Source organism: Mangifera indica, chromosome 13, assembly GCF_011075055.1.
Source record: "Mangifera indica cultivar Alphonso chromosome 13, CATAS_Mindica_2.1, whole genome shotgun sequence".
Lineage (NCBI taxonomy): Eukaryota > Viridiplantae > Streptophyta > Magnoliopsida > Sapindales > Anacardiaceae > Mangifera > Mangifera indica.
The window spans coordinates 10,663,412-10,677,083 of NC_058149.1; the positions used below are offsets into that span (position 1 = coordinate 10,663,412).

At 29.4% G+C, this 13,672-nt stretch overlaps 1 protein-coding gene across 5 annotated transcripts; it reads right to left on the minus strand.

The window, feature by feature from the left end:
* Window positions 1-6,011: 6,011 nt before the first annotated feature.
* LOC123193922 lies at window positions 6,012-11,857 on the minus strand. Of its 5 annotated transcripts, none has more exons than XM_044607002.1 (8): window positions 11,584-11,857; window positions 11,110-11,228; window positions 10,686-10,768; window positions 10,167-10,288; window positions 8,436-8,600; window positions 7,974-8,067; window positions 7,150-7,343; window positions 6,012-6,192 (listed from the first exon to the last, which is right to left on the minus strand). In XM_044607002.1, the coding sequence occupies exons 1-7, from the start codon at window positions 11,744-11,746 to the stop codon at window positions 7,157-7,159; spliced, it is 933 nt and encodes a 310-aa protein (XP_044462937.1). In that variant the 5' UTR covers window positions 11,747-11,857; the 3' UTR covers window positions 6,012-6,192; window positions 7,150-7,156. The 5 variants fall into 5 exon arrangements, with proteins under 5 accessions (XP_044462937.1, XP_044462940.1, XP_044462939.1 ...); XM_044607005.1 differs by lacking the exon at window positions 6,012-6,192 and adding an exon at window positions 6,272-6,592; XM_044607004.1 differs by lacking the exon at window positions 6,012-6,192 and adding an exon at window positions 6,926-7,046.
* Between the last annotated feature and the right edge of the window lie 1,815 nt (window positions 11,858-13,672).

The following is a 13,672-nucleotide window of genomic DNA, read 5'->3' on the forward strand; positions in this document are numbered from 1 at the left end:
TAGAATAGGCTTGAGTGTCTTCTTGGCACTCAACTGAGGTAATGGAAGCACACCGATTACAAAGTGTTCTTAAGTGTCAAATCCATAAATGAGGGCGGCTTCAGACTTCGATGTGAGCTAGAAAAACGAATCTTACATATTCAAATAAAATTTATAAATTTATTTATATAAATTAAAATAATAATATTTAATTAAATAATTTTAAATTAAAAAAATAAACATATCATTCAATTATAATTTATTCTTTTTTATATATAAAATTTTATTTATAAGTTGAAAAGATTATTAGTTAAGAAATGGAAATCAAAGTTTTCATAATTTATGATGCATGAAGGAAATTAATATGAACGAAAAATATTATTACGTGTATAATTTTATATATAAATAATAATATATTATTATATAATTAGATAATTAATAATTAAAAATAAAATAAAATTAATTATATAATAATATATTATTATTTATATATAAAATTACGTATAAAAATTATTCGTATAATTTTTGTATAATTTTTATTACGGATGAATGTTATTGAGGTTGGCCGGTTAACATTAAACACCAGAAAAGTAGTTTTTGACTTTAGAACCAATATCTTATATCATGGTGTGTTGTGGTCGGGTTTGTGCTTGTGGGCAAATCCATTTGAAGATCTTTTTGCTTCTTCAATTAATAAAAAAGGTAATTGTTCACCTGTGAGACTTGACTTTTAAACTAAACAGTAAGGCCAAATCACTTTGTCCCAACCCAACGTTAGGTGAAAAGATAGGGGCACCCTTTAAGTTTGAAAGTTCAATTTCCCATCCATTATGCATTTAGTTAGTGCATTATGTTAGGTAGAAAGATAAAATGTCATTTTAACACAACCTAAAAAAAAACCATTCAAAAATATTCCAAATTATTAAATTTTTTTTTTATTTACAATATTCACACATTTATAAATTTTTTATCTCTTATTTTTCTTCTCCCACTCATTTCCTTTTAATAAATGTCAATTTCTCATCCTTTTCCTTCTTCCAATTTTTTTCTTCCATCTCTTTTCTCTATTCTTCTCCCACTTATTTCTTTTCAATAAACGTCAATCTATTTTCATTTCTATTCATTCACGCATCTCTTTTCGATAAATATAAATTTGTTTCTTTCTCTTTTTTCTCTCACTCATTTTATTATTACTATTTCTTTACTCTTCTTCTCTCATTCATTTCTTTTTAATAAATGTAGCATTTTCTTTTATTTTTTTGTTAACCAATGTAACATTTTCTTTGCTCTTCCTTTCCCCATTCAATTCTTTTCAATAAAATGTCAATCCATCTCTTTCTCTTAAATAATACTATACATACCCATTTGAGTACATAAATAATGCATACTTATGTATACCATTATGTGATTAAGTATTATTTTATCTTTGATTCAAAACCATTTAATTACATAATGACACATATTAAATATATTTGTGTATTAAAAATGAGTACGCATAGTTTTAGTGTTTTTTCTTTTTTCTCCTATTCATATATTTTCAATTCAAATAAATATAAATTCAAGGTTATTAAAATATTTTCTTAAGAAATCAAAAAATAGAAAAGCGGTGATGAAAATGACTGGAGCAAAAGAAGATGGAGGTGGAGATGACTAGAGGAAAATGATAGTTGATAGTAGTATTACTAAAAAAGATGATGTTAAGAGAAATCAAAATATTTTCTTAGGAAATCAAAAAATAGAAAAGTGGTGATGAAAATGACTGGAGCAAAAGAAGATGAAGGTGGAGATAACTAGAGGAAAATGATAGTCAATAGTAGTATTACTAAAAAAGATTATATTCAGAGAAATCAAAATATTTTCTTAGAAAATCAAAAAATAGAAAAGCGGTGATGAAAATGATTGAAGCAAAAGAAGATGGAGGTGGAGATGACTAGAGGAAAATGATAGTCGATAGTAGTATTACTAAAAAAGATGATGTTAAGAGAAAGATGGAAAAAGAAAAAAAAAGGAAAAATATATTTAAAAATAATAATAAATTATAGTTATTATTATTGGTGGATGAATTAATCAATTAAATTTCTATTTTGATTGAAGTATCTTTGTAATTTTAATAAAGTTAACTATATATTGATAATTGAAACTTGCATTAAATGGTGAGAATTTTTTTCATTATATTAATAAAGGATAAAACTGTAATTTCAACTGAAACCAAACAAAATTCACTAATGTAATAGGATGAAGATTGGGAAACTAGACTTTTCAATCTTAAAAGGTAGGAATTTGTCATTCCACCAACCCTTGGGTGGAAAATAGTCATTTGGATAAACAGTAATGTCACGAAAATTGAACTCTATTGATGGGCAGATTATGTGAATGATGTCAGCTCCTCGCACTAACAGTTATAAAGCTTAATAATGATGTCAGTTTCTCGTACCAACAGTATAAAGGTTATAATCATAAATAAAGGGTAATATTATATATTTTGTTATACATAATTTTTATATTTAAATAATATATTATTATATAATTAAATATTAATTTATTTTTAATTTAAAATTATTTAATTATATAATAATATATTATTTGTGTATTTTAATTATATATTAAAAATAATTTTTATAGTTTATTAATAAATAAATAGAAAAAAATTGTTTTTCATTCAAGTTTTGGTGAAAAGACAAATATATACCCACAACATATAAAAAACTCAAATATTTATCCAAGTTTTAATTCGTTGACACAGACCCAAAAATTTTTAATTAGGGTAAATAAGTAAAATTGTTATTTTATCAATAATAGTATAATAATTAAAATTGTAACTTATTCCGCCCTCCCTCTTTTTAAAAACTAACAATTTTTTTGAAAATTAAGTTTTAAAAAATTTATTTTTTCCCTCAAAATATCAAAACTAAAATCCAACCATTTCCTTCAATGAATGACAACCCCCCTCCTAATGAAGGTAAACAACAGACAAAGGTTGTATTGTTGTCCAGATTTGGACGAGTGTTGTCTAGTGAAGTTTGGGATAAAGTTGCTAGCAGTCGTCAATGACAAGAGAGATGAAGAAAAAAACCTAGGAATTTGAGGTGGAAAAAATCACTTTTTAAAGTTGAAGCCTAATGTGAAATATTAATTTTCAAAACCTTAAAAAAAAAGAAATAAAATTACATATTTTTTAATATTATTATTAAATAACAATTTTATCTTTTGTTTAATTATAATTTTATCAAAAATTTAAAAATAAGTGAATATTTAGATTTTTTATCTATTATATAGATATTTTTAAGATTCGGCTAAAACTTAAGAATAAAATATTCCATTGACCTAAATAAATAAATATTAGAGCTAAAGCCCGGGACAGGCCATGGGGTCTGGATTAATGCAATGAATGCTATGCAGAAATTAAACAAATTTCGTGGGTTGATTATTTGTACTCTGGCCTTTGAAGGTACACTCACTAACGTTTGTTTCCAGTCTTTTTCAGAAACAATTTGTTTATGAAATAAATTATGGGTATTGTAATCCAATCTAAACCGTCCAAATTATCTAATTTAATATTCAGTTTCATTTGATTAATATATTTTTCATTCAACAGTGGTCCAATTTAGAGTTTTATATTAGATGGATCGAATTAATTAATTGAAATTTTATAAGTTGGCCGACCGCCCACGACTTTGATTGTGATTTAATGATCAAAATTATACGTACCTGATTATAATTCTATGCCTGTCTTGATGATGATGTCAAACTGATTGATAATCCGAAGCCGGCCAAAAATATTTCCACAACACTTTGCGTTTTATTATGCATTGTATTATTCTGTGTTTTCTTATGCAAATGAAAAGAGAGGAGCAAGAGTTTTTGATTTCACGTATTCTCAATATGATCCGAGCCGGTTTGGTTTTGAAAATAGATTTGATTTAATTTAGTTTAGTTTAAATTTATATCATTCAAATTCAAACTAAATTTGAGTTAAAAAAATTTGACTCAAATTGAATTCAAATTAAAAGATATTTGGCTCGAATCTAACTTAACTTAAATTTGATACTCGAATTAATAGTTTGAATTTGTAATTTGATTCAATTAAAATTTATGGCTCAAATCAATTTGAATTCAATAGTTTAAATTGATTGTTCGAATTTGTGATTCAGTTCGATTTAAATTTATGACTCGAATAAAATTTTTTTGAATATTATTTAGATAAAACGATATTGTTTTATCAATAAATTATAAATTTAAGCCATGAATCCAAGTTATACATTCGAACTAAATTGAACTACAAATCCGAACAATTGTTTTAAGCTATAAAATCAAGTCAAACTTGAACAGAATCAAATTGAGTCATTTTTCATCTGAGCCAAACTCGAACAGAACCTAATTTTGGTTCGATAAACACTAATTAAACTATTTTTTATTCAAACCGAACTCAAACTAAAGGATATTCATATTCAGTCCGACCTGAATCCACCTTAGTATTCTGTGTTAGCTTGTCAATTACTTAGTAGTTTTAGTCTTTTTAAATAAAAATGGTTGTTTTCATAACTATTATGGGTAATATAGTAATTACGTCTTTAACTATCATAGACAATATCGTAAATCTATATCATATTGCGCATGGGTTGGGTCAACATATCATTGACGGACCAACCCCGATAGATGTCTTTTGTTTGAACATGTTACTCCATTTTCGCATGCTTTATAAATTACTAATGTTATTCATGAATCCATTGTTCCTATTCATGGTTTTATTATCCGATATAGAATTTGAAAATTATATATTTTTCTGTTTAATATATTTTATTTAATCTAAATTATTGAATTAATTAATTAATTATGACATATTTATAAATATGTATGAATATTTGATCCTACGAATTAATTTCCACCTTGTCTCGTTCAATAAAGAAGAGGATTTGTCAAAACTTTATCACTTTAATGATATTTATATGAAATTATTATTAGAATTTTAACAGGTAAGTATCAATGTATCATCAAGCTTATTATATTTTCTTGAATTTTAACAATTAATATTTTTTAATTTGTTTTGCAATAATTGTGATGTATTCAATATAAGTAATATTATATATACCTATTTTGAGTATATAATTATATACGTATTTATTTATATATCTAAAATTAGTATACATAGTTTTATTGATTCAATATTACTTTTTTAATATAAAAAATCATTACAATTTATTTTAAAATGTGAAAAGAAATAATATACACTTTAAATTTGGTTTAGAAATAGAACAAAAATATTAGGTTTAAAGATATTTTAACTTATTTGGTTTAGAAATAAATCAAAATTTTAAATTATTTACCAATAAATCACAAATAAATTATGACTACTCAAATACTATTTCATCACAGTTCCTGGGTATAAGAGTAAAAATGATTACATGAAGGCCCGCATGGGGATGATGAGCCCATCACATTATTTATACTTAAAATTTATATTTATTGTTTGTAATAAAATTATATATATTTATTTTAAATAGATAAATATTTATATATGTTATCATATAATTAGATAATTTTGAATAAAAGATAAAATAATATCTAATTATGTGATGATATATATAAGTATATATATATTTATGTATATAAAATAGGTATTATTTGTATATATAATTTTATTGAATTTATTTTTTATTATCATCCCGATTTCTCTGGTGCTTCAAGCCAAATATTATTCTCTCTATTATTTGTTACTTCCTTCTGCAACTTCTTGTGTTCATCACACCATTCAATGTCTAACCGAGCTTCTTTTAGCAAATTCTCCATAAATGGTCATCAAAAGTAAGTACACCGCTTTCTTTTTGGGGTAAGGTTTGGCTTGTTGTCTTGCTTTTTTACTAGTTCTTTTGTTTGGTTGTTTTTTGTGGTCTGACAAGTTTGTTCAAACTTGTCTACTAATGGTTTTCTAATGGGCTTTCTTGAGTTTGTTCGAATTTAGATTGTTTTGAGTACTCTTTTAAGGTTTTGTTGCTTTTTTGTTAACATACACATTTACTCGTAAAGAAAAAGGAAAAAGAAAACCAAAGTACACTAAGAGAGAAGTATCCATGTCAAGAACAAGAAATTCAAAAAAAGAGAGAGAGAGAGAGCAGAGAAAGTGGAATAAGAACAATTGAAGACCCCGCGCTCCCTGGGGGTTGCAAAAACTGATGTTGAGTCACTTCTACTTTGCCCAACTGATTTGTTTCAGCTCTTTGGAATCATGGAAATTGTAAATGAATATGAAGTAAATGAACCAAGTACAAATTAATAATCCTTTTCAAGGAGAATATTAATCAAACAACGAAATTAAAAATAATTAACAATAAAGTAAAAGGAACATTGGCTACATCTATAAGTTCAAGTCCAGCAAATTTCAAATTCACTATACTTAACAAAACATCAAATACACGCAAAGAAATTAACTTAAATAACTCAGATGCTGACTCCATTTTACCTTAAATTCTCTTGACAATAGCAATATGCATATCAGAAACAAATATAAACATCCCACTCATTTTTCTAAGCTTTCCGCTTAAAGGAAGGTTCAAACTCTCTCCTTGAATAATCGACCAAAAATCCCTTAAATTGTTGAGGGTAAAATCCTTTTAACCTGTAAGGACTTGTATCATTGATCTCAAATTTTAAAGTTGGAATTTGAGTAAATGCGAAAAGGAAAATTTTTGATGTTTGTAGGGTTTGATCATGTTGTCAGTTTGTATAAAGCATTAAGGTTTATAAAATGGGGCAAGGGTATTTTGGTACTTAAATTTGGGTTTTGGTCAGATCCGTATAACCCTAAAAAAGTTGTCTAATTTTTATAGACCCCCCTTAATTGAATCATTTTAAGTTACCACCCTTTTCATTACTCTCCCATCAAAATTCATGAAGTATTAACATTCAACAATTTTCATCCTCAAGTCAAAATGTGGAACATGTCACCATATGAAACAAACAGTGCCGCAGTAAGTGCTTCAAATTACATGTTCTATTTATGTTATCTCCTGCAGTACAAATTGAATGCCTCTTATAACATCAAGGCTACTAGGCTGGGTTTCATCAGGCATCTACACCATATAATATTGTCAACTGGTGCAAGTTCAATAAACTCAATATTTGAAATCAGTAATTTGGTATAGGAATTTATATTAATAAGGAGATGATATGCACCTGGATGCTAATTCTTCTTCAGACCCTCTTTTATGAAATTCAGAACAACCGATGCTAGTTCAGTTTGATGTTTAGTGTATCCATGATTGGCTCCTTCTACAATATGCAATTTGTGGTTTGGTATGATCTTCGCAAACTCGTGTGCATCTTGAATGGGTATAACTTTGTCAGCTGATCCATGGACTGTCAGGACCCTGTATGTACATTAAATATAGGCAATCAACAGTCGTAAATACACAATACAGATTAATACATGTGTAAATAAAAGCAGTAATCTTAAATTGCAAAAGTTGCATTGATATAATAGACAAACAATCAGCAGTAAAAGGAAATTGAAACAGCAATGGCTTTACACCAGTAGGGTATTCAAGGACAGTTTCCAAAGTGCAAAGCAAAATATACAAATGAGCAGGGACCAGAAAAAATCTTAGGTTGCTTTTAATTATTACTATTATTATTATTTGAAAATGGTTCAATGGCACCCGTAATAGCATAATTAAAATCAGTCTATAAAACCTGATGCATCGGATAATTAGCCAGATTACAGGGACGACAACATTAAACAAAAGCAACCAAGTGGATATCTACAATTAAGCAGTACTTATTTCACCATCCAAAAGATGAAGCATCATATTTTAGTTCCTAGTGGACTTCATGGGCCATGAAGTTGTGATTTATCCACTAGCACAAGCAATATTTACAAAAACTGCTTTCTGTATCAATAATTTATGAACATTTTAGTGGTTTTCTAACACATTTTAAGCATGGTCAAGCAAAATGCATGAACAATTAAACAGTCGGATGATTCAAATTTGCTCCTTCACCTGCATTCCTCATCGATCTGAAGACACGCTTCATGCATGTTTGTATTAAGACGGTCCACCAAACTTTCTTTTGTAACACGATATTCAACACTTCCTGCATAAATCAAATGTCAACCAAGTATCCATACAACTGTAAAGTGCAAATGAAGCCAACTTTATTCGTTGTGCATATTTATCAAGAAAGTGTTACTGGACTAAACATAAAATTGCATGAAGACAGGTATGCAGTGTCATGAACCTAACATCACTCTATTTTAGATTCTCAAAAAGGGAAGAGAAAATTTGGGCCAATTTTGGGGATTGCCCCTGTCAACAATATTGTGGGTAAATTTTTAGAATACAAAATAAAAGCATCTATAGGATGTAAAATAAAAAAAGCACCAAATAAACTGATTATTCAATCACACAGGTACTCTAAACCAAAAAATCCAAAATTATGCTGGAAACAAACTAACCAATTACCTGTTTTATTCTTAATATCAATGAAGCCATCCTTCTCAATTCTTTCCATAATGTCTTTCCCCAGGCGTTCTTCAATGCCTCCCCTCATGTCATAACGGCCAGAAATATTAACAACTGATTGGATATCATGGTACTTAGAAGCGTATAGAAGCACAACACCGCCTCCTACAATTACATTAATCACTAATGTGGCTTCAATAAAGAAAACATAATTATAGGAGTAAACCTTTAAATCTGCATACACAAAAGAATGGAATAGGAAGAAAGCTAATCAACAGATACAGCGCTACTATATCAAGGTACCACTGATTGCAATTTTTATACGCAAACAAAGCTTATCCCTTTTTGGTAGATTATGTTCCATCAGTAGATTCTGACTTTTATTCAACCTCACTTTCCCAAGCCTACTAGGCTTTGCATGTATTTATAAAATATAGAGATTTATTATGTTTGTGAATTCTTAATGCCATCTGAAAGAACTGTCATCTAAAAATTTCAATTCCAAAATATCATAATATGGCACGTTACACAAAAAATTTTGACATGTAAGCCAAAGCAAATGTTAATTTGAGAAAAATGAAGATGTATGACACTGACATTTTTCTATTAAGGAATATGCAATGAGGTAGAAAATCAGTTTAAAGAACCAAAAAAAAAAGAACTGAAAAGATTTTAAAAAGATTAAAATGTCAAACTAGAGGAATTGAGAGCAACTACTTATCAGGCCCATCACCACCTTGAGTGGAATGTAAGCATTAATGCGAAGGCCAAGCAACATTAATACTTCCACAGCTTCCAATGTACCCACATGCTGTCAAAAAATTAATTATCAAAACTTCAGCAGGGTGCCACAGTACTACCATCTCACCTCTGCTGCTATTACCAATGGTATGCATCACTACTAGTAATCACTTATATCTTCACTGTCATCCTTGTTCAAGTTCTGTCTGCTTGGTAAGTTAAAATATATATGGAAAAGCACCAATACTCGCAAGTTCATTATCAAAACCCATGTGTTCTTCAAGTTCTTTAACTGTTTTTTACTCCCAATTTTGGCATAGAATATTGGAACAGAAAGGAGATTTTATGGGAGAAATGGAAAATCTAACCAATAAAGTGTGAAGACATCCACAAAAAAATAAGTGCCTTTGATTTATGTTGTCCTTCATGTCCAATGACAGTGGGAACCCTAAAAAGGTGCAAAGCCTGTAAGAGTAGGGAAAAACCTAATTTATATGGACCAGGTGTTACCAATTTCAGGACCCACAGGAGACAAGGACCATACAGACAGCCAGAATGATACAAAAACTATACAAAAACTAGGCAACTGCATAAGTAGAGAACGAAGATCTAAAAATCGTGCTTACTGTCTATGCAAATTAACAAACACAGAGAACAGGTCAACAATGATAAGTGTCAGCAATTTATAAATGGTCAAATCATTAAGGTCTTCCCACAATCAGAGCAGATGTTTAGGCATGTCAATAGATAGCACTGGAGATCATAAAAGCCATATCCAATAAAATGAATGCTGAAAGTCACTACTCATTCTATAAATGCTTTATGGAGGAAAACCTTGATAAAAGACACCATAGTGTAAAGCAGAACCTCTTATAGTCTGGAGAGCAGTTGCAGATATTAGGTACCATATCCATAAACTTCATTCTCATTCAAAAAAGTTCATACAATTTTCATTGTACACAAATTAATTACTAAGAATTTTCAGCACACCTTTACTATGCCCAAGAATTGCACTTATTACACGATTGGCTCCACAAAAGTGTTGGATTACAGCATGTAAATCATCAGCCTCTCTCCAATAATTTGCATACGCAAATGAACCTTCACTTTCCCTGGAAAGCACAGTGTTTGAACTAAATCAAGAAAATTTACTGATCAGGTGCAGAACACCCAAGACTGACATTAGGAACAAGATCAACACCATATATTAAACCAGAGACAATTCACATGACAGATATGAAAATGCCATTAAATACTATCTTGCTGTCAGAAACATATACACATTGATAGTTTCTTCATTTGCAGCCTCATTAATTTTGCTACATATACCATGACGGTTACTATTATGACTTCTCTTTAAGCTCTATTATCAAACAGAGAATTCCATGCAGCAAACTCTGCATAATACAGTGGGCTGTCCAAAAACACTTCAAGCAAAAAATGGCACACAAAATGAAACATTTAGAAATTTGAAGTCACATTTTTACATCCTGTAAAAGCACCACTAACCCATTTCCAGCAAAGTCAAAACGGAAGGCGCTAATTCCTTCATTTGCTAAGGCAACAGCGAGGTTCACCATAGTAGTATCTTCCTGGAGATGGAAAACAAAATATTTTCAAACTTCACTCACAACCCTGCTAATTTAGCATTTTGGTGCCCTTCCTTAATGCAAGCTTATAATTCAGTAATTTGATGAAAATACCATGAAAGAATTACTGAAGTATAAGCATAAAACTCATAAACTTCTTTAAGTTGTGGAAATGTTTCTAGAACCTGGATAAAGTTTTTCGCACATTTCTATTCAGTCAAATTACATGAATGATCAACAATTATCTTTAGAGAATAAAAGGTATAGAGCATTTCTAAGTTCAAACCAAAACAATTAAATTTTAACAAAGAAATAGAGCGACTTCAAACTTTAGAATCACCAACCTTAGTGGATCGAAAACCGTGGCACACTATTACAGTGTCAGTAGATCCAGTGTCATGTAATATGCCTACAAGCTTTTCACCATACTTATTTGGAATTACAACTTTATCCTGCTTAACTACTGAAACAAAAGAGTTTAATTCAGTTGACGATTTATACCATCAAATGAAATGAAGTATAAAATCCACATACTTTTGAAAGAACTACCGCATTTTTCATTTACAACAAGCCAACATACAAAATCTTCAACTATCCCATCTCTCACTGGACTAAACAACAGTTGAGCACGTAAGAAGAATAAGTTAATACCCATAACAGGTTATTAGTATTTTCTTTAGCACTTATCTTAAAAACCCAATCAAACAAAAATTTCATTTTTATTGAAGCATCGTAAGCTCCAAGGTCGTAGCAAAAATGTCCTCACTTGTTCAATATTAAAATACGTTATAGATAAATGGGTTGATGGAATTCGTTACCTGGGTTCTGGGAAGACTCAGACATTTTTAAGGATGCTCTCAAGATGCCTTTAGTTGATGAAACCACTCGTACCCGATGAAGAGCAAAGCTTGGTGAAAGGGGCTTCTTAAAATTTAATGAATTTGAGATGGATAAATGAAAATTGTACAATAAGATTACCATTATTTATTATATATTTTGGCCTATATTTTACTAAATTGAAAGCAGGGGGTTCCGCGATAAAACTGTGCCTACATGATGAAGAAAGGTATTTTTCCAAGGCCGAATGATAATATACCCACTCTTAACTTTTTCAGACTGAAAATTCTTTTACTCATTTGGTTTAGTTGGCTGATGCGTAGCTCAATTATGAAAGAATTGTCCAGTAAAATTTCTAGTTAAAAAAATATTAAAAATTTTATAAATAATGTTATATATATATATTTTATATATAATTTAAATATATAAATGATATACTATTATATGATTAAATATTATTTTATTTTTAATTCAAAATTATTTAATTATATAATGATACATTATCTATATATATTTAAATTAGATATAGAAAATATATATTTATAGTTTTATTGAAATTTTATTTATCTATTGGTTATTTATTTTTATTAATAAAAATTATTATATAAAAGAGCAAAATTTTTGTTTTAGACAAATCTAAAAATCAATGATTTAAAAAATGAATCAATTCAATGCAGACAAATAATACCTGTATTGCTCATTTAACTCCGATATAATTATTTCTGTCTAAAGTTCTTTTAATATGCTTGAGATTTTTTTTTTTTTTTTTTTGCCTCTACTTCTCTATGTTCTAAAACCTCATTCAAAAGAGAATGCTAACCTGACAATGGCGACTGCTTTAGGAGTGTCATCAACAATGTGAGGATGGAGCAATGACAACACACTAGCTGAAGCAGTAACATTGATTTAATCACTTCTCCAGTCATGATACTACTGAAGGAGCGAAATTGGCTAAAGAGGAGAAGTAACGGAATTGTGAGGGTTGGAAAAGGGATTGGGTTCTAGATACGGTGAAAATTGGAAAGACAATATGGTGACACACTATTGCGTGCACATATATGGAGAGATAATTGCATATGTGCTTAGTTGCGTGTATCGATGTGAACACAACCAGCCAAACAACTTTGATTGTATGGGTAAGATGTGTTGACAAAGACCTAGAAGAGACAAGTGCACGGGTGAGAAGGGTGAGCGTAACATGTGTCATAGTCACAAAAATGATGACTAGTTTAAGATGGAGATTACGGGCCATGCAATGCAATGGTGATAGGGGAAAGCATTCCATGAATAATGGATGATGGAGAGAAGGGGTGGTGCAGTCGCGTGAAGTTAAAATGCAGGTGTTTCAACTTGTGATTGCACACAAGGGAGAGAACAAAACAACTTTGAGTGGGTTGAAATAGCAAGATCCAACCCAGACAAAGTTATGAAAGTTTTATGGGTGAAGACATTGCAAGCAAGGATATAGATGATAGAGTTTTTGTTTAGCGAGGAAATGTCAAGCAGAGCCCAATAGAAAAGGAAGAAAAAGATGATGATCCTATACTTTTAAAATTAATTCTGTCATAAATTTACTTAAGTAACTATGAAACAAAATATTGAGGAATAATGGAGAGAAAGATAATATTGATTATGTAAAGAAATTGAGATGAGAAGTGAGAAAGAGAGTTGCAATTCGGATGAAAGGAAGTGTGTATAAATTGAGAGATGAGGAGAGATATTTATACAAAAAAAAAAAATCTCACCAACTCCCGTTAACATTTTGGCTTACTCATATAAAAGGAATTTAATGTATTCCTTTAATTTTCCACTTTCATCATCATATAGCCACCATTCCATAAATGCATTCCCATGGATTTGCTTTGACTTACTTAGGTGGAAAGCCACCTGAATATGTAACAAATTCTATGTATTTCAATTAGAAATAAGGACAAATTTGAAAGGGTCTTGGTATGTCCCATTTAAAATCTTATGGAAGGACAAAATTTCATATAGATCCTAATGTAATCTCTAATATGTTTCGTGATACATATTTTAAAATGTTTATAATTGCCGAAACATGAAATTCAC

Coding starts and splice junctions, on each gene's coding strand:
- LOC123193922 (XM_044607002.1), bottom strand. CDS start 11,746: ATGGTAATCTTATTGTACAATTTTCATTTATCCATCTCAAATTCATTA. Junction 10,289..10,685: donor TTTGACTTTGCTGGAAATGG/GTTAGTGGTGCT, acceptor TGTGCTTTCCAG/GGAAAGTGAAGGTTCATTTG. Junction 7,344..7,973: donor CAGATCGATGAGGAATGCAG/GTGAAGGAGCAA, acceptor ATGTACATACAG/GGTCCTGACAGTCCATGGAT.